Source organism: Mobula birostris, chromosome 20, assembly GCF_030028105.1.
Source record: "Mobula birostris isolate sMobBir1 chromosome 20, sMobBir1.hap1, whole genome shotgun sequence".
Taxonomy (NCBI): Eukaryota; Metazoa; Chordata; class Chondrichthyes; order Myliobatiformes; family Myliobatidae; genus Mobula; species Mobula birostris.
Window position 1 is genome coordinate 52,365,029 of NC_092389.1, and position 22,050 is coordinate 52,387,078.

At 51.5% G+C, this 22,050-nt stretch overlaps 1 protein-coding gene across 4 annotated transcripts in view; it reads right to left on the minus strand.

The window, feature by feature from the left end:
• Positions 1-22,050, minus strand: part of fdxacb1 (ferredoxin-fold anticodon binding domain containing 1) — a 32,454-nt gene continuing 10,404 nt past the window's right edge. For all 4 annotated transcript variants that reach the window (XM_072238560.1, XM_072238559.1, XM_072238563.1 and 1 more), the window contains exons 4-7: positions 17,479-17,635; positions 8,858-9,061; positions 7,338-7,496; positions 1-1,667 (exon numbers count right to left, since the gene is read on the minus strand). In XM_072238560.1, the coding sequence (XP_072094661.1) occupies positions 527-1,667; positions 7,338-7,496; positions 8,858-9,061; positions 17,479-17,635 (1,661 nt within the window). In that variant the 3' untranslated portion in view covers positions 1-526. The remainder of the gene's footprint in view (positions 1,668-7,337; positions 7,497-8,857; positions 9,062-17,478; positions 17,636-22,050) is intronic.

A 22,050-nucleotide genomic window follows, 5' to 3' on the forward strand; every position in this document is an offset into this window, starting at 1 on the left:
TATGTTATAATTATGTGGTTTTTGTCAGTTTTAGTCTTGGTTTGTCCTGTGTTTTCTTGTGCTATCATTCTGGAGGAACATTATATCATTCTTTTAATGCATGCATTTCTAAATGACAATAAACGAAAACTGAACTGAACACTCAAAATGCTGGAGGAACTCGGCAGGTTCTTTCAGGTGACGCCAAAACAGCTTCTCCCCCCACCTTCCCTCTCCCGTCCTCACGGAGGGTCTCCCCCCACCCCGCCAAGACGTCGACCGTTTACTCCTCTCCACAGATGCTGCCTGACCCGCCGGGTCCCCCCACTGCTTCGTGCGTGGCGCCTTCAAACACACCCCGCGGGCTGGCCTCCGCAGCCGCCCGTGGCGATGAACTCCACCGGCTCCCCAACGCTACCCCCCCCCCCGGCTGAAACGTGGCGCTCTGTCGCTGTCAGACGGGAACGCGCCTGGGAGGGCGGGGAGAGCCGGAACGGATCTGGAAGAGCGTCAGGGTCTTACGGCGGTGAAGAAGCAGAGCCCCGGGTTATCTGAGAGCGACGCGGAAGGCGCTCTGCAGCTCCGCCCTGAAGTCGAGTTGCATTTGCAGTGCTCGCTGGTAAGACAGGGCCCTGTCGCACGACTGGTACGTTAGCCTGTAGCAGTAGCTCCTGCGGTTCGTCCCGGGGTGGCAGAAGCTGTCGATCAGCTCCATTGTTTTGACTGACCCGCCGCTGACCCGTCGGGCGGCGGCGTGGAGTTCCAGCTCGGCCGGCTCTGCGCCGGGCTCCACCCAGAAGCTGACGTCGTGGGTGTAGGAGGGTGGGTAGAGCGAGAGGCCGGAGAGAGGCCGCGGCAGTTTTAATCCCCCCGCGTGGCACGGAGAGCACCAGTCGCGCGTCCACAGCAGCCTCCAGTCACTGATCCGGCACAGCGCCATGGTCAGCAGCCCGAGGTTCACCGAGGCGAGGCAGACCCCCAGCCCGCCCCGGGTCGGGTCCGGGACGAGGTCCACTCTTCCGGCGGCCACGCTGGCGCAGCCCGGTGGCGCCGCGGCCGTAACGCGAATACTCCAGCGCCCGCCGCCGCTCTCCTCTTCCAAGGCGACGGGAGCCGGGCCGTCCCCGGAGGCCGATTCCACCAGCACCGTGATGGCCTTCTCTACGGCAGACGTAAACCGGCGGAAGAAGCCCAGCGGTGACGCGGCAGCCACCAGGAGCAGCTCGTGGAAAGCGGGCATCGTCCGCGGGGAGATCGGGCACCTTCTGAAGACCCTGCCACTCAAGGTGTAGATTACCCCGGCTTGGAAGTCCGGTCTCCGCAGCACCTCGGGCAGGTATCCCGTCAGAGCAGGACAGAGGCAGTAAGCCTCACTCAGACCAGGAACCCTGGCCGCGTCCGGCGTCTCGCTGCCCGGGCTCCCATCGGACGCCGCCCCAGAATCCCCCCAGCAGCAGGGAGGCCCGGTTGGCTCCCCGCACCGGACCGCCCGGTGGCTCGAGCAGCCGACAAAGTAAATCTCAGACTCGGGAATCTCGGACCCAGGCCAGCGGTCTCCAGGGTCAAACTTGGTCAGGAGCGGGAAGTCGTTCTCCAGTTCCTGGGCGGCGGCTTCTGCGCTGATCTGCTTTACCAGCAGGTCTTTGATGACATTCACTGGGTGGGTCGAACCTTTCTGGAGAAAATTCCTGTCAAGAAAAGAAAGAATTCATCTGAGACGCTGTAGGAAGGCCAAAGTTTCTTTACAAAAAAAAAAGTTCAGAAGTCCATCTATTTTCAAAGTGCGTGTGCCACACGCAAACTTGATAGTCACCTTCTCGCATTTGGCCACAAAGAAACACAACCTAACGGAGACAGTCAAACAGCAAATCTGCAAAATAAGAGAGAACAAATCCTGCAAACAATAAAAAAGCTTCCTAAGGAAGCTAAAGCACGCTCTCCTCCCTCATCACCTGCTGATCAACTTCTATAGAGAGCCTCCTGACGTATTGCTGTGCAGTGTGGTTTGCCAGCTGCACAGAACAGAACAGGAAGGACCTGCAGCGGGTGGTGAGGGTGGCAGAGCGGGTTATTGGCACAACGTTACCCTCCCTCAGAGACATTTATACTGGCAGACTTCAAAAGAAGGCCACTTGTATTTCAAAGGATCCCACTCATCCTGGACATCACCTGTTTTCCCCTCTACCTTCTGGGAAGAGATACAGAGAAAACAAAGAGACTCCTTAACAGCTTCTACCCACAAGCAGTGAAACGTATAACACCCCCTTCCCTTCTCCTGCCCCCCTCCTAAGACGGCGGAAGCTAAATGCATCACACTTCCAGGAATGGCAGGTGTGCAATAGACCTACACCCCCATCCATATATTATTAATTTTAGACTGCACTCCTGAGGTTTTAGAGTTTATTTTATGTATATATTCTTTGTCATGCTGCAAAACGTTGAGCTGCTAAATTGCTCCACAACAATGACAATATATTCTATTCTATTCTAAAAGTAAACAAGTAAGAATTGAATTGACTTTATTTCTTACATCCTTCACATACATGAGTAAAAATCTTTACGTTACGTCTCCGTGTAAACGTGCAATGTGCAATTCGTAATAAATAGTATGTACAACAGGACAGGAGTGGGGTTGAGTGGGATAATAAATCAGCCATGGTGGAACGACCTCCATGGGCTGAGTTTTGCTCCTATTCCTGATGGTTTTATTACTATCTGGTGGTCCAAAGGATCTGATTCCATTCACCAGCTTGATTCCAGAGATGAGGGGGTTAGACTATGAGGAGAGATTGAGTCGCCTGGGACTGTACTCGCTGGAATTCAGAAGGATGACAGGAGAATTTACAGAAACATACAAAATTATAAAAGGGATAGATAAGATGGAGGCGGGAAAATTGTTTCCACTGGTAGGTGAGACTAGAACGAGGGGACATTGCCTCAAGATTTGGGAGGGAGATGAGGAGGAACTGCTTTTCCCAGAGAGTGGTGGACCTGCGGAATTCTCTGCCCGATGAAGCAGTGGGAGGCGACCTCAGTAAATATATTTAAGAAGAGGTTGGATAGATTTTTGCACAGTAGGGGAATTAAGGCCTCTAATATATTGGCTACTGCGTCCGGTGCTCCTGATGTGGCCTTTTATATATTGGCGAGACCCGACGCAGACTGGGAGACCGCTTTGCTGAACATCTACGCTCTGTCCGCCAGAGAAAGCAGGATCTCCCAGTGACCACACATTTTAATTCCACATCCCATTCCCATTCTGATATGTCTATCCACGGCCTCCTCTACTGTAAAGATGAAGCCACACTCAGGTTGGAGGAACAACACCTTATATTCCGTCTGGGTAGCCTCCAACCTGATGGCATGAACATCGACTTCTCTAACTTCCGCTAAGGCCCCCCTCCCCCTCGTACCCCATCTGTTACTTATTTTTATACACACATTCTTTCTCTCACTCTCCTTTTTCTCCCTCTGTCCCTCTGAATATACCCCTTGCCCATCCTCTGGGTCCCCCCCCCTTGTCTTTCTTCCCGGACCTCCTGTCCCATGATCCTCTCATATCCCTTTTGCCGATCACCTGTCCAGCTCTTGGCTCCATCCCTCCCCCTCCTGTCTTCTCCTATCATTTTGGATCTCCCCCTCCCACTTCAACTTTCAAATCTCTTACTCGCTCTTCCTTCAGTTAGTCCTGACGGAGGGTCTCGGCCTGAAACGTCGACTGCACCTCTTCCTAGAGATGCTGCCTGGCCTGCTGCGTTCACCAGCAACTTTTATGTGTGTTGTAGGGGAATTAAGGGTTATGGGGGAAAGGCAGGTAGGTGGAGATCAGTCCATGATCTTATTGAATGGCGCAGCAGGCTCGACGGGCCAGATGGCCGAGTCCTGCTCCTATTTCTTATGTCCTTATGATATGTGGCAGTGGTACAGTGCCATACATAACAATAAATACTGTAATGTCCTGTGTGTGTGTGTGTGTGTGTGTGTGTGTGTGTGTGTGTGTGTGAGAGAGAGAGAGAGAGAGAGAGATTAAAATAAATTAATTAAGAAGTGCAAAAAGAGAGAATAAAAAATAGGGAGGTAGTGTTCATGGGTTCGATGTCCATTCTGAAATCGGATAGCGGTGGGGAACAACTTGTTCCTGAATCGTTGAGCGTGTGCCTTCAGCCTCCTGTACCTCCTCCCTGATGTTAGCAATGAGAAGAGGGCAGGTCTTGGGCGAAGGGGGTCCTGAATGACGGATGAGGTCTTCTTGAAGCAGTCCTCCTTGAAGATGACCCTTGACGGAGCGGACCGAGTTCACAACTCCCGTCGGTGGATGGTTTGATGGTAAAGGTGCGTGGTCCCCCGGCCTGGCCCGTCCGGAATTCAGATTGAATCAACACCGGTACATCGAAGCATCGAAGCCCGGAGTGAAAAGCACTGGTTGCGTTAACAGCAAAGCGAGGGATATGCCGGAGATGTTGTCAAAATAGGGTGTCCTCGACGGTCAACCGAAACAGACGGAACTCCACCAAACAGAAACCCTAACCTGACCTCTAAATCCCCCACACCCCTGTCCCTAAACCCTAATCTGACCACTAAATCCCCCACACCCCTGTCCCTAAACCCTAACCCGACCTCTAAATCCCCCACACCCCTGTCCCTAAACCCTAACCTGACCTCTAAATCCCCCACACCCGTCCCTAAACCCCAACCTGACTTCTAAATCCCCTACACCCGTCACTAAACCCTAACCTGACCACGAAATCCCCCACACACCCGTCACTAAACCCTAACCTGACCACTAAATCCCCCACACCCCTGTCCCTAAACCCTAACCCGACCTCTAAATACCCCTCACCCCTGTCCCTAATCCCTAACCTGACCTATAAATCCCCCACACCCGTCCCTAAACCCTAATCCGACCTCTAAATCACCCACACCCCTGTCCCTAAACCCTAACCTGACCACTAAATCCCCCACATCCCTGTCCCTAAACCCTAACCTGACCACTAAATCCCCCACACCCGTCCCTAAACTCTACCATGACCTCTAAATCCCCCACACCCGTCACTAAACCCTAACCTGACCACTAAATCCCCCACACCCGTCCCTAAACCCTAACCTGACCTATAAATCCCCCACACCCCTGTCCCTAAACCCTAACCCGACCTCTAAATACCCCTCACCCCTGTCCCTAAACCCTACCTTGACCACTAAATCCCCCACACCCCCGTCCCTAAACCCTAACCTGACCTATAAATCTCCCACACCCCTGTCCCTAAACCCCAACCTGACCACTAAATCCCCCACACCCCCGTCCCTAAACCCTAACCTGACCTATAAATCTCCCACACCCCTGTCCCTAAACCCCAACCTGACCACTAAATCCCCCACACCCCTGTCCCTAAACCCTAACCTGACCACTAAACCCCCCACACCCCTGTCCCTAAACCCTAACCTGACCTCTAAATCCCCCACACCCGTCACTAAACCCTACCCTGACCACTAAATCCCCCACACCCCTGTCCCTAAACCCTAACCTGACCACTAAACCCCCCACACCCCTCACTAAACCCTAACCCGACCTCTAAATCCCCCACACCCCGTCCCTAAACCCTAACCTGACCACTAAATCCCCCACACCCCTGTCTCTAAACCCTAACCTGACCACTAAATCCCCCACACCCCTGTCCCTAAACCCTAATCTGACCACTAAATCCCCCACACCCGTCACTAAACCCTAACCTGACCACTAAATCTCCCACACCCCGTCCCTAAACCCTAACCTGACCACTAAATCCCCCACACCCCTGTCCCTAAACCCTAACCTGACCACTAAATACCCCTCACCCCTGTCCCTAAACCCTACCTTGACCACTAAATCCCCCACACCCCCGTCCCTAAACCCTAACCTGACCTATAAATCTCCCACACCCCTGTCCCTAAACCCCAACCTGACCACTAAATCCCCCACACCCCTGTCCCTAAACCCTAACCTGACCACTAAACCCCCCACACCCCTCACTAAACCCTAACCCGACCTCTAAATCCCCCACACCCCGTCCCTAAACCCTAACCTGACCACTAAATCCCCCACACCCCTGTCCCTAAACCCTAACCTGACCACTAAATCCCCCACACCCCTGTCCCTAAACCCTAATCTGACCACTAAATCTCCCACACCCGTCACTAAACCCTAACCTGACCACTAAATCTCCCACACCCCGTCCCTAAACCCTAACCTGACCACTAAATCCCCCACACCCCTGTCCCTAAACCCTAACCTGACCACTAAATCCCCCACACCCGTCCCTAAACCCTAATCTGACCACTAAATCCCCCACACCCGTCACTAAACCCTAACCTGACCACTAAATCCCCCACACCCCTGTCCCTAAACCCTACCCTGACCTCTAAATCCCCCACACCCCTGTCCCTAAACCCTAACTTGACCACTAAATCCCCCACACCCCTGTCCCTAAACCCTACCCTGACCTCTAAATCCCCCACAGCCCTGTCCCTAAACCCTAACCTGACTTCTAAACCCCCCACACCTCTCACTAAACCCTAACCCGACCTCTAAATCCCCCACACCCCTGTCCCTAAAGCCTAACCTGACCACTAAATCCCCCACACCCCTGTCCCTAAACCCTAACCTGACCACTAAATACCCCACACCCGTCACTAAACCCTAACCCGACCTCTAAATCCCCCACACCCCGTCCCTAAACCCTAACCCGACCTCTAAATCCCCCACACCCCTGTCCCTAAACCCTAACCTGACCACTAAATACCCCACACCCGTCACTAAACCCTAACCCGACCTCTAAATCCCCCACACCCATCACTAAACTCTAACCTGTCCCCTAACCCCTCTCTCTGTCCCCAAAACCACCCCAACGAGCCTAAAAAGTTCCAGCCAGCACCTCGATAGAGGCCGCAGCTCATCGCCAGCTTCACCCACGTGGTGATCTGAACCTGCCAGTTAGGTCTGGCCCATCGACACACAGAAATGTACAGGGCTCCCACCCTGTTTTGTCCGGTAAAGAATGCCCATTCACCGCAGAGTAGCTGAGGCTGGCGAGCAGAATCTGGTCTACAATACACAAGGGAGAGGGGGTAATTTCAAAGGGAAAGTGAGGGGCAATTTGTTTATTTTTACACCGAGCGTGTTGGGTGCCTGGAATGTGTTCCCTGGGGTGCTGCTGCAGGAAGAAAAATCAGAGAAGATATTGTTGGGGAAATGGACATTGCGTAGGCAGTGGGGATTGGCCTAACCGGCCATTTGATTGCTAACTTAATTGGGCCAGCACAGCATTGTGGGCCGAAGGGCAGTGCGCTGTTCCCCAGTTGAAAAACGTGGCACCGAACCCAACCTGTTTATCTTGTCAGCGAGCTCTCCCGGGATCTGGAAGTAGTGGTGCTCATCCCCAATCCTGGTCTCCAAGACGACGGGCTTCGACCTGGCGACCGGCAAGCTTCGGGTGAACACGTGTGCAAGAGCCCCGTCCAGGCAGAAGCCTTTATCTTGACTCCTGAAGGACAAAAGAGCAAAGGTGCACCTGTTATACAGGGTCTGCTCCACCCCGGCTTTTGTTATTTACTCGGAGATCCGGCGCAGAACACGGCCCCTGCTGGGCCTTCGAGCCGCACTGCCAGCAGCCCACCAACTCAACCCCTGGCCCGGTCACAGGACGGCTTACAGCGACCAAGCAGCCGGTAGGTTTTGGACTGTGGGAGGACGCCGGAATTGAACTCCCAACTCTGACACCCCAAGCGCTAACCACTGCGTTACCATTGTGTCATGCCCAGTTACTGTGAACAGAAGCAACACACACACACACGCACACACACACACAGTGCTGGAGGAACTCAGCAGGTCAGGCAGCATCTATGGAGAGGAATAAACAGCTAACGCTTCGGGTCTCTCCATCTGTCCCAGTGAGGTTAACGTCACCAATTAATCCAGAGGCCAGTGGAACAGAAAGTGCTTGTGCTACTATTGTAGGATCAGGCCATTCGGCCCACTGAATCTGCTCTCCCATTTGGTGCCTCTCAACTCCGCTCTCCTCCCGTAACCCCTGTGGGATCTCTTGACTAATGAAGGGTCCGTTCATCAGGGCGATGGACGCTGCGGGGAGGGAAACTACCCTCTCAGATCAGCGACCCTGGGGACCTCAGGCGTCCGACACCGACGCGACCTTAGCTAGGCGTTTCAGGTAGCGCCGGGCTGCTGCGTGCGTTGGAGAGCAGGTCTTACGAGGCCAGGCTGGGCGAGCTAGAGCGTTTCTCTTCGGGGCGAGGCAGAATGAGACGTTAGGGGTGTACAGGTTGACAAGAGACGGAGATAGAGCAGAGAACTGGAGGCTCAGACAAGGAGGCGTGATTTTAAAGTGACCGGAGGGAAGCACAGGGAGGTGCCACAGGGAGGTTTTTATTTGACACAGAGAGCGGAGAATGCGCAGAACTCGCTGCCGGGGGGGGCTGGTGGTGGAGGCAGAGACCGCACTGCACAGAAGTCTACGCCACCCGTGTACGGCCAGGGTTCTGCACACGGTGCTGTAGTTGTCGACCTGGAGCGGGGAGCGATCTGTAAACCTGGCGGGAGTAAAAGGACGTCGGGAATGGCGAGGGTGGAGCGCCCGCAGGAGGGGTGCGGGACAGGTGGCAGAGAAGGAGTGCCAGGGGTGGGGGGGGGGGTGGCTTGGTGCAGTCACTGAGACACCAAACAAGGTCATTTGATTCCAAATAATTGGCTTACTGATCATGACAGACTTTTGCACGGTACTGTATTTGCATTAACCTAAAAACAAAGGCCGGTGAGCGTAAATTTCCATCAGCTTAAATTATACAGAAGGCGTCGGTCATACCCGCGCACTAGACAACCACCACCTACCTGTAGCCTGTGCTGGTGTAGCCATCGTAACAGGTGCTGTCAAACGGGTGCACCCCAGTGAGAATGAAGTTGGCGCCGGCCGCCATGGCGACGATCTGCCAGCTGTTGTGCCAACTTCGTGCCGGTTGGTCTGCACCGGTGCCGCCCTGGCCCTTACAGAGGGTAACACGCACTTCCCCCCTCGCTGTGAGAACCTCCGCGCAGCTGCGGAGAGAGAGAACGGAATTTTACTGTCACTGCCGCGAGCCGAGTTCAAACCCCTTCATTGATCTTGGAGTATCGTGTGTGCGGTTTCGGTCAGGAGAGATGTCAATAAGGTTGACAGGGTACAGAGAACACTTAACGAGGATGTTGCCGGGTCTGGGGGACCTGAGTTATCGGGAAAGGTTGGACGGGTTGGCACTTCATTCCCTGCAGTGAAGAGGAGATCTGGGAATACTGGTCCATAATCCATTGAAAACGGCATCACAGGTACATGGGGTCATTAAGAAAGCTTTCGGCACGTTGGCCTTCATAAATCAAGGTACTGAGTACAGGAGATGGGATGTTATCTTGAAGTTGTATAAGACATTGGTGAGGCCTCATTTGGAGTATCGTGTGCAGTTTTGGTCACCTACCTACAGGAAAGATGTAAACAAGGTTGAAAGAGTGCAGAGAAAATTTACAAGATGTTGCCAGGACTGGAGGACCAGAGTTACAAGGAAAGATTGAATAGGTTAGTACTGTATTCCTTAGAATGGAGAAGATTGGAAGGGGAGATTTGATAGACATATACAACTTTATGAGGGGTACAGATAGGGTGAATGCAAGCAGGCTTTTTCCACTGAGGTTGGGTGGGACGACAACCAAAGGTCATGGGTTAAGGGTGAAAGGTGAAAAATTTAGTGGGAGCATGAAGGGAGAACGTCTTCCCTCAGAGGGTGGTGAGAGTGTGGAACGAGCTGCCAGCACAAGTGGTGCCTGTGAGCTCGATTTCAACGTTTAAGATAAATTTGGATGGGCACATGGATGGTAGGGGTATGGAGGGCTATGGTCCCGGTGCAGGTCAATGGGAGCAGGCTGTTTAAATGGTTCAGCACAGACTAGGTGAGCTGAAATTTTCTATGACTCGAATTTATACATGTATACCGCCCCAAATGAAACAACGTTCCGCCGGACCAAGGTACACAACACAGTACATATAACTCACACACACAACACGTAAAGTATACCGTCAAATGAAACAACGTTCCCCCAGACCAAGGTGCACAACACAATACATATAACTCACACACACAACACGTAAAGTATACCGTCAAACGAGACAACGTTCCCCCGGACCAAGGTGCACAACACAGTACATATAACTCACACACACAACACGTAAAGTATACCGTCAAACGAAACAACGTTCCCCCGGACCAAGGTACACAACACAGTACATATAACTCACACACACAACACATAAAGTATACCGTCAAATGAGACAACGTTCCCCCGGACCAAGGTGCACAACACAGTACATATAACTCACACACACAACACATAAAGTAATTTTACCACAAATGAATGAACAAATAACACAAGTTAAAAAGTAAACAGTATAACGCTGCTGGTACTTCATGCGTGATGAGACCTGTGTGGTGTCAGGGAGTTCAGTTGTCCTGAAGATGACTAAATTCAAGTTTAATTGTCATTTAACCCCCCATGAATACAGCCAAGTGAAACAGCGTTACTCCGCAGTCAAGTGCAAAACACCATTCCAAACCACAGACAAGGCACATATAAGCTAGCTGTACAGTACACACATTTTGGTGGCAAAATGGTTGCCGTGACGCGTCTGGCGTGGTGGTGTAGCGTGTCGTGCTTGGCGCTCTCACTTCCAGCCTCCGCCGCTGTCTAGCCGTCTCGGGAAAAGGGGAGCTGAACGTGTCGGTCTCTCCCTGCCAGTACACAGCCTCTCGGACAGCAAGCCTCATGTAGCGCCTCCTCGCTGGCGACACACACACGGAAACTGAACTCCTCTCGGACTCAGGCTAAGCTACAGGGGACAGGGAGGAGGTCCGGCCCCTGCACGACGTAGCACGCAGGCCCACCGGCGTGCGGACACGCCCCAGTGCTCATGAACCAGATCCCCGGCTACGGGTAAATAGCCCCCACTGCCTTGCGGGCAGCCTCGGGGGAGAGACGAAGGTCTACGGGAGTTAAACCCAGACAGCAAATCCGGAGTGGAGCCCCCTGATGTCATTGAACATCCTCCCGGCAGCTCCTGCAGCCGAGCTGGTGACAAACGTACTGCTTCATAAGCTTTCCTTCGGGCTACACCGGTGAGGCCGAGAGGGGGATCTTGACGACTGGGGTATCTCAGGATCTCCGTACCTTCCGCCCAACCTTGTGATGATGGCGATTGTCACCCATTGTCCTTCCAGACAGCCGGATGCCAACCACCACAATACACATAATGAAAAAAAATACAGTCCAAACCCTTGAGTCCAGGAAAGTTACAGCAGTCTGCAGTCAAACACAAGGCAGCGTGTTTCTGCCAAGAGAACACTGGGGGGTGGCAGGGGGAAGCACCGACTCCAACGCCTCTCTCCTGGATGGGCGTAAGCAGGCGAGCCTGCGGCTTGAGGCCTAGTTCTCACTACGACCGAGCTCCCCCACCGGCCGCACCCGTGGTTCGCCAATAGATCAGCGATAAGCCAGCTCCAGCACAGACACAACCCTCCCCACCTCCGAGGGCATCTTCAAGAAGGCCGCATCAATCCCGAAGGACCCTCACTATCCGGGACATGAACCCCTTCTCGTTACCACCATCAGAGAGGAGGCACTGGAGCCTGAAGGCACACAACTTCTATCAGATTTCCGAACGGTCCACCTTCACTAGACCTCTCTTAATTCAGGGGTCCCCAACCTGTTTTGCACCGCGGACCGGTCTAATACTGACAATATTCTTGCGGACTGTCCGACCCGGGGGCGGGGGTGGTGGTGGTGTTCCAGTAGGGTTAAACTCACCTCAGCATGTCTTTTACAGTTAGGGTTGCCAACTGTCTCACTCCCAAATAAGGGACAGAAGTAGCAGTCAAATCCCGGGACACTTGTGTTTATCCCAGGAAAGACTACCATGACCATGAAGCCTTGTGCGGGCACCTGTGTGCGCACGTGTGTACGTGCGCATATATGATGTGCGCATGCGCGTACGTGCCGATTTTTTTCCCCACAAATCGGTTTTGGCTTAATCTTCCCGACTACACTGTACATTCATTATTTCTACTTTATATAGGCTGTGTATTTATCATACCATTCCTGCTTTTACTATATGTTAGTGTTATTTTAGGTTTTATGTGTTACTTGGTATGATTTGGTAGGTTATTTTTTGGGTCTGGGAACGCTCAAAAAATTTTGCCATATAAATTAATGGTAATTGCTTCTTCGCTTCACACCATTTCGGCACGAAAAGGTTTCATAGGAACACTCTACCTTAGCGGGGGGAATACGGGACAAGGGCGGTCCCATAAGGGACAAACCAATTTAGCCCAATATACGGGATGTCCCGGCTAATACGGGACAGCTGGCAACCCTATGTTCAAGTGCAACAGTGCGTGACAGAGAATGAGGAAAGGTGCAGCTGACTCATATCGTTTCCTCACGGCCCGGTGGTTGGGGACCGCTGTCTTAATTTCACTATTTAGTTATTTTTTGCGTTCTGGTGATTTCACGCCTCTGCCGCCACAAAACAACAGGTTTCACCTCGCCTCGGTGATAATAGAACCTGATTTTGATTCTGTCACCACCCCCCCACCATTGCAAACGCTTAGCTTAGCGGTTTGCAGGACGCATTCCAGAGTTCAGAGTTCAGAGTTCAATCCCGGGTGCCCTCCATGCGGACTCCCTGTGGGTCCTCCCTGCGCAATGCGCGGATTTTTTTCCCCCTGGATCTCTCCCGCTTTCCTCCCACAGTCCAAAGGTGTGGCGGGTCAGGTCAGCTGGTCATTGGAAATTCTCCTCTGATTGGGTTAAATCAGGGTTAAAGGGGCGGTTGCTGCCTGGCATGGCTCAAAGGGCCTTTCCTACGCGGTATCTGCAGTCTAGCCGGCTGATACGGGAGACGGGGGGTGGGGGCTGCTACTGCACAGGGTCCACATAGGCTGCAAATGTGTCATCTTTAACTTTATGCCTTTTGGAAATCAGTTCATCCTTTACTCACTTAGCTATTCACAGTAACAGAAATTTTGACTGGCATGCCCAAACTTTTGCATGCCACTGTGTGTACGCGGTTTCTGTTAGTTTTTTCAGTCTTGGTCTGTCCTGTGTTTCTGTGATATCACACCGGAGGAATATTGTATCATTTCTTAATGCATGCATTACTAAATGACAATGAAAGAGGACTGCGTGTCCTCATAATCTAATCAACCAGCTGATCCATCTCGCTCCTGCGTGCTCTCCTCGTCACCATCGGAGATTCTGCCAATAGATGAGTCGTCAGCGAGTTTACAGATGGGGTGTTTGAGCTGTGCCTCGCCCACACGGTCCCGGGTGTAGAGAGAGTAGAGCAGTGGGCTAAACTGCGGGCTGGAGGAGACCGTGTACCATACGTGCATGGAGTGTGCGAGGCTGCAGCCCCTTTTTGCGTATTTGCGTGGGCTGCTTCTCGCCTTCTGGTTGCATTTTAGCCCCACCCTATTTATATACGGTCATCCAGTAAGGAGCAGGGGCATGGAGGGATGACGATGTCCTTGTCAACTTGCTCCTGGGGCTGGCGAAAACAGCCATCCGTGGGTCTTGGAAACGGGTGGCGGGAGGATCTCCCCGGGCAGACTGCCTGGCAATGTTTAGGGGGTATGTCCGTGCCCGGGTAAATACTGAAAAGGAACATGGCGACCACAGAGGCATTCTGGGAACACTGGGCTCCACAGGAGGTAATTGCCATCATTGATAAAGATGGTAATGTTTTGGTTTAATGTGTATTGTCTATTTGTAGTGAAGTAATTGTGTTAGTCACTGTTTTGTATAAATTGTATAGCAGGGGTCCCCAACCATTTTTGCACCGCGGACCAGTTTAATATTGACAATATTTTTGCGGACCGACCGTCGGGGGCGGGGGGTGGTGGTGGTGTTCCAGTAGGGTTAAACTCACCTCAACATGTCTTTTACAGTTAGGGTTGCCAACTCTCTCACTCCTAAATAAGGGACAAAAGTAGCAGTCAAATACGGGACAGTGTTTACCCCGAGAAAGACTGCCATGACCATGCAGCCTTGCACGGTCACCTGCGTGCGCCTGCGCGTACCTGCCGATTTTTTTTTCCACAAATCGCTTTTGACTTAATCTTCCCGACTACACTGTACATACATTATTTCTACTTTATATAGGCTGTGTATTTATCATACCATTCCTGCTTTTACTATATGTTAGTGTTATTTTTGGCTTTACGTGTTATTTGGTATGGTTTGGTAGGTTATTTTTTGGGTCTGGGAACACTCGAAAATTTTTTCCCATATATATTAATGGCAATTGCTTCTTCGCTTCACGCCATTTTGGCACGAAAGGTTTCACAGGAACGCTCTACCTTAGCGGGGGAAATACGGGACAAGGGCAGTCTCGTATGGGACAAACCAATTTAGCCCAACATACGGGATGTCCCGGCAAATACGGGACAGTTGGCAACCCTATGTTCAAGTTCAACAGTGCGTGACAGGGAATGAGGAAAGGTGCAGCTGACTCGTATCGTTTCCTCACGGCCTGGTAGCACATGCCTTGCCGCCCGGTGGTTGGGGACCGCTGTTGTATAGCACCGATATTTGTAATAAAGAATTTTGTAAATAATAAAAAAAGAGGTGCGCTGGTGCTGACTGTCAGCGAGGAGGAGACGTTATCTGATCCGTGTAGGTCACGGTCTGTCGGTGAGGAGGTCGAGGTTCTGGTTGCAGAGGGAGGCACAGAGGCCCAGGTTCTGGAGTCCTTCTTTTCCCCAGTCAGAACCGCAGGAATGGCTGTGTTAGGACGCGGAGCTGTGGACGACAGACAGCATCCTGACACAGGCACTTGCAATGCCCAAAGCTGGCCCAAGGCCATGTGAGGACCAGATGAGATCGTGTCCGCCATAGACCTAGACAGGCAAATTACCCCCCTGAAACAGGAGTTGATTCCAGCCACGACCAACCTCTCAAAGCACTTCATCACCGTAGATGTGAGTGCTACTGGGCGACAGTCGTTAAGACAGCCCACCCTGCACAGGTACGATTGCTGCCCTTTATAAAGCAGGTGGGGGCTTCCGACCGCAACTTAGGAGACAATGGCGCCCAACAGCAACTTCTTTGCTTGCATCGTCGGAAACAGCCATATTTCCATCTACAATATCCCTATTTCTCCCCCTTCAGGGCTCTTTAGAAGACCCTGACCTGCAGTTACACGCTGACTTCGGTTCTTCGTGGGAATGGGACCCACTTTCAGGGTGCCACGACTGGCCGCTATTCGATATACCCAAGGCTCTTCGTGGCTCTGGGGGGAGGTGGGCGGACTCAAGGTCGGTGCCTCTGCAGGAAATCGGTGTGTGGTGGGAGTACACAGAAGATCGAAAGCAGCAAGCTGGCTGCTGGCCGTGTGCCCAGAGACCCGAGTTCTTTGGGCAGAGAGCTCGGAAAAGGCGACGCAATGGACTTCTAACATCCTAAACCGGCGAGTTGTCTTGTTATTTTAAAAACGCAAACACGAGGAAATCTGCAGATGCTGGAATTTCAAGCAACACACACTTGTCCTGACGAAGGGTCTCGGCCCGAAACGTCGACTGTACCTCTTCCTATAGATGCTGCCTGGCCTGCTGCGTTCCACCAGCAACTTTTATGTGTGTTGTTTGTTATGTCTCCCCTCTCGCTGTGAAACGGAGACACCTCTTTTTCCCTTATTAGGGAGAGAGAGAGAGAGAGAGCCTGTGGTATGTTGAATACCGGGTGAACGGGTAGCCTTTGGGGTAACTGCAAGTCTGTATCTTTTATGACGCTTGAGTGCTCGGTGGGGGGAGCTGATGCTTTTTTTGCTGGTGGGGGAGTGGGGAGGTTGTTGCTTTGCTGCTGCTTGTGCGTGGGAGGGGGGAGCGGGGGGGAGCTTTGGGGTTCTAACATTTAACTGTCACTCATTCTTTGGGGGCACCCCTGTGTTTGCGTGGATATTTGCGAAGAAGAAGAATTTCAGGATGTATATTGTATGCATTTCCCTGACATTAAATGTACCTTCAAAACCTTTGAGAGTTTGAAAATGTCTTTGAACACCCCCGCCTGCTGGTTGGCACGGGTTTTCAGGGCCCTGGCCAGGTAACTCCTTCGGGGCCGTGCAAGGGTTCCGCCTGGTGAAAGGCAGCCTGACGCTGCCCTCCCGAGACAGAGACCACACTGTCGCCGGGCCCTGCAGCCACAGTTCTGTGCTCCCGTTCAAAGCGAGCGGAGGTGGTGTCGGGCTCGTCCGGGAGTGAAGCGTGACTGGCATTGCCGGGGGCATGAAACGACACAGGCCCTAAGTTTCTCCGCCTTCCTCTTTCCACCGCACGCTGCCTCCGCTCTGGTACATTCCGGGCCCAGGAAACGTTCCAGTCGCCCAACAAGTGCAGGGGTGAAGTCGAGCCACGAGGCTGAAAAGCCACAGAACAAAAAACGATACCCAGCGTCAGAAGAACAACGCTAACGCAGACAGCGTCCGCCTCAACGTCGCAGAAACAAAGGAGCCGGTTGTGGACTACAGGGGGAACGGAGACGGGCTCACCCCTACAGACCATGGATCTGGGGTTGAGAGGGTGATCAGCTTTAAGTTCCTCGGCATCCACATCACCGAGGACCTCACGTGGTCTGTACACACCAGCTGTGCAGTGAAAAAGGCACAACAGCACCTCTTTCACCTCAGACGGTTGAGGAAGTTTGGTATGGGCTCCCAAATCCTAAGAACTTTCTACAGGGGCACAATTGAGAGCATCCTGACTGGCTGCATCACTGCCTGGTATGGGAACTGTACCTCCCTCAATCGCAGGACTCTACAGAGAGTGGTGTGGACAGCCCAGTGCATCTGTAGATGTGAACTTCCCACGATTCAGGACATTTACAGAGACAGGTGTGTAAAAAGGGCCCGAAGGATCATTGGGGACCCGAGTCACCCTAACCACAAACTGTTCTAGCTGCTACCATCCGGGAAACGGTACCACAGCATAAAAGCCAGGACCAACAGGCTCCGGGACAGCTTCTTCCACCAAGCCATCAGACTGAATAATTCAAGCTGACACAACTGTATTTCTATGTTATACTGACTGTCATGTTGTACATAATATTTATTATAAATTACTATAAATTGCACATTGCACATTCAGACGGAGACGTAACGTAAAGATTTTTACTCCTCATGTATATGAAGGACGCAAGAAATAAAGTCAGTTCAATCCAATTCAGATGCCGGAAATCTGAAACAACACATACCATGGAGGAACTCAGCTGGCCAGGCACCATCTATGGAGGGGAATAAATGGTCGACGTTTTGGGCCGAGACCCTTCGTCAGGACTGGAAAGGAAAGGGGGAAGGAGGAAGGAGGAGGACGCTGACTTGAGCTGAACTGGAAACCCACCACCGAGCAGAGAGACCTGCCCACCCTTGGCTTCGGACTTACCTCACAAAAAACTTCGCCAGAAGTTCTCTGTTCTTTTTCACTCCTGCCTTCCGGCCGCAGTGAGGGAAGTTGAAGATAATCTTGTCAAACCGCCTGCTCCTTAAGGACGGACATCCCTGGAGGTCGGTGCAGTCCACTAGAAAGTAGACTTCTGCTCCTGGCAAGAGGGTTGCAAAGAACAGCCTGTTACATCTCCTGAGTGTGTTAAAATGAGAGTTCAGAATGTAATGTTAACGTTAAGACTCTCGGCAGCGTGGAGGATCAGCGAGATCTTGGGGTCCGCGCCCACAGGCCACTCAGAGCTGCTGCGCAGGTTGACAGTGCTGTTAAGAAGGCGTGTTGGCCTTCATCAACCGTGGGACTGAGTTCAAGAGACGAGAGGTAATGTTACGGCTATATAAGACCTTAGTCAGTTGGAGTACTGTGTTCAGTTCTGAACACCTCACTACAGGAAGGATGTGGATGCTATAGAGAGAGTGCAGAGGAGATTTACCAGGATGCTGCCTGGATTGGGGAGCATGCCTTATGAGAATAGATTGAGTGAACTTGGCCTTTTCTCCTTGGAGCAACAGAGGATGAGAGGTGACCTGATAGAGGTGTACAAGGTGATGACAGGCATTGATCGTCTGGATAGTCAGAGGCTTTTTCCCCAGGGTTGAAATGGCTAACACGAGGGGGCACAGTTTTAAGGTGCTTGGAAATAGGTACAGAGGGGATGTCAGGGGTAAGTTTTTCACACAGAGAGTGGTGGGTGCGTGGAATGCACTGCTGGTGACAGTGGTGAAGGCGGAAACGATAGAGTCTTTTAAGAACCTCTTAGGGAGGTACATGGAGCTTAGAAAAATAGAGGGCTATGGGGTAGGGAAATTCTAAGCAGTTTCTAGAGTAGGTTACATGGTTGGCATGACACTGTGGGCCGAAGGGCCTGTAATGTCCTGCAGATTTGTATGCTTCGAGGTGTCTAAACCAGAGCTCTTGATCAGAGACACAAGACATAGAACGTAGGAGAGAGAAAATCTACAGCACATTACAGGCCCACAAGATGGCAGATGCTGGAGTTCAAGATGGCTGAATATCATTCCCAACACACAAAGTGGAGAGGAGAACAAAATATTTGTTAGTCCGGATCCGATGCAGCACAAAAATTTAACACAGTAAGATAAAGAACACAATAATAAAAAAAACAGAATAAATACATAAGGCAGGTGAAATACACTGTGCAAAAGTCAACCTGGAGCAGCGAGTTTGTACATCTCGCGGGAGCAATGGACTCGAAATATTGCGGAGTGTTTGGCTGCCTGGAAGTCTGGTTGATCGCTGAGCTTGGCGAATGGTTTGCGGCCGAAACGTCGGCAGATATTTTGCCAAGCTCAGCGATCAAACAAACTTCCAAAAAAAAAAGGAGCAAAGGACGTTCGGGAATGGCGAGGGTGGGGCGCCCTCGGGAGGGGTGTGGGACAGGTAGCAGAGAAGAAGTGTCAGGGGGCCGGGGGGGGGTGCGGGGCTTGGGAACAGTGCAGGTGCAGACACACCGGGCAAGGCCATTTGATTCCAAACAATCGGTTTATTGATCATTACAGAACGTCTCTCCGGTGCTTCCCCTCTCCCTCCCACCTTTTCCCAACCGTGATTCCCCCTCTCCCTGTCCTATTCCCACTCTTCCCTCTCCCTTCCCCTTTTCCCACTCTCAGTCCACAATAGAGACCCAGATCAGAATCAGGTTTATCATCACTCACACAAACAACAAGAATTCTGCAGATGCGAGTCCTGACGAAGGGTCTCTGCCTGAAACGTCGACTGTACCTCTTCCTAGAGATGCTGCCTGGCCTGCTGCGTTCACCAGCAACTTTGATGTGTGTTCCTATCATCACTCACATATGTCACGAAATTTGTTTTTTTTGCTGCAGCAGTACAGTGTAATACATAAAATTACTAGTTATATGTGCCTAAGACTCTTACACAGTACTGCACACAGATTGACTGTGTGTCCATAAAGTGACTCTGGGCACAGGAGTGTCTGTACAGAAGGTGACTCTGACGGGAAATGATAAAGTCGTGGTGGTTTGGGGGTGTGGAGGGGTGGGTTAGTGGGTGGAGGTGTTGATCAGACTCACTGCTTGGGGAAAGTCACTATTTTTGAGTCTGGTGGTCCTGGCGTGGATGGTAGGTAGACTCCTCCCCGGAAGGATCATAGGGGTCTCCCTACCATCCATCGAGGACATTTATCAGGAGCGCTGTGTACACAGGGCCCTTAGTATTATCAAGGATCCCACCCGTCCATCCAGCGTCCTCTTCAACTAATAAATAAATATATTTAATTTATGCACTTTATTTTGTTTATCCATATGTAATTCATTTGTAGGGTTAATCCCTACTTTCCTAAATTATTGTGTGTTATATTTGTTTTATGAGTAATACTGTGCTTTATACGCTGATTCCGAGCAATGTCTTGTTGGGCGTATGTAATGCCTTGGTTCACATCTTTCCCGTTGTGCTGTCAGTATTTCATTTTGGCAGTTCTGTGAGAGCAGCCTGTTCTGCTTTCAGCCTGTTCGGGTTACTGTTGAAGATCAGGGACGATGTGGAATGTGTGCTGTCCAATTAGCGGGACGTTTTTCTCGGTGAGGGGCAATAAAGTTGGGCTTCGGGGCTTTTGTTCGAGAGGAGGTGAAGAGGGAAGACGCTGGGGAGAACCAGTCGCAGCCTACAATCCGGTGGGAGACCTGTTTGCTCGAGATGGATTGCGAGCGACGTTCGGAAGGCGGTGTGTGTGTGAGTTTTCCTGTTGACCGAGATCCCAGAGCGTGAGTGACAGGGAAGTTCAAGATGAGCTCCAACTTGTGCACGTTTGACTGTTTAATTAGAACGGGCCCTTTTCTTTTTGTTATTATTCACTAACCCTTTAGTTAAGATTCATAAATAGAATTCCGTTCATCGTATGCAGTGTGCTGTCAGTTATTTTGTGGCATTAATTTGTAACAGGGTAACGAATAACACAGCATCCACACAGACCAAGGGTTTGGGGTGGGATCGAGCAGGCCTCAGTCTCACAAATTTGGCGAGACTTCAGAGTGTCTTCCCTCAACTTCCCTCAAGGAAACCAGGGTGATTCATGTATATAGTTAAGTGACAATCAAATTGATTTGATGTGATTTATTTTTCAACACCAAGCATTTCTTTTATTCAGTAAATTAACTTGACGAGTGTTGACAATGTTTGTCTTTCAGATGCTTTCTGAGCTGTACTGCACTCTGAAGTTTTTTTTCCCCCTCAATTCTTACATCCCTCTCAACTCAGACCTGCTGGATTGGGCTGTTTAATTCTTAGGTTGATCAACATCATTCCGCGCCATGGTATATGACATCATCGTTATGCGCCGTGTCGTATAACACGGGCGGTTGTGGCCCTTCCATGATTGTTCTTGGCAAATATTTCAACAGGAGTGATTTGCCGCTGCCTTCTGGGCAGTGTGTGTCTTTACAAGACGGGTGACCCACCCAACCCATTACCAATACCCCTTCAGAGATTGTCTGCCCAGCATCAGTGGTCACAGAACCAGGACTTGTGATCTGCACCGGCTGCTCGTATGACCATCCACCACCCGCTCCCGCGGGTTCACGTGACCCTGATCGAAGGGCTGAGCAGATGCTACACCTTGCCCGAGGGTGACTCACAGGCTAGCAGAGGGAAGGAGCGGACTTCCGTATCACCACCCCGTCTAATTCTTAGATTGTACTGTTTAATTGTTACTTTCTTTGCTGTCTTACAATGATCTACATTTATTTTAAGTAGTTCTTAAACGTATAACAGTTTATACAAACTCTACAGATGTGTGGTGGAGAGTGCATTGATTGTCTGCATCACGGCCTGGTATGGAAACAACAATGCCTCTGCACGGAAATTCCTACGAAAGGTATTGGATTCAGCCCAGTACATCACAGGTAAAGCCCTCCCAAACATTGAGCTCATCAACATGAAACACTGTTGCAGGAAAGCAGTGTCCATCGTCAGAGATCCTCATCGCTCAGGCCATGCTCTCTTCTCACTGCTGCCATTAGGTAGAAGGTACAGGAGCCTCAGGACCCACACCACCAGGTTCAGGAACAGTTATTACCCCTCAACCAGCAGGGAGGAGGTACAGGAGCCTCAGGACCCACACCACCAGGTTCAGGGACAGTTATTACCCCTCAACCATCAGGAAGGAGGTACAGGAGCCTCAGGACCCACACCACCAGGTTCAGGAACAGTTATTACCCCTCAACCATCAGGAAGGAGGTACAGGAGCCTCAGGACCCACACTACCAGGTTCAGGAACAGTTATTGCCCCTCAACCATCAGGAAGGAGGTACAGGAGCCTCAGGACCCACACCACCAGGTTCAGGAACAGTTATTACCCCTCAACCATCAGGAAGGAGGTACAGGAGCCTCAGGACCCACACTACCAGGTTCAGGAACAGTTATTGCCCCTCAACCATCAGGAAGGAGGTACAGGAGCCTCAGGACCCACACCACCAGGTTCAGGAACAGTTATTACCCCTCAACCATCAGGAAGGAGGTACAGGAGCCTCAGGA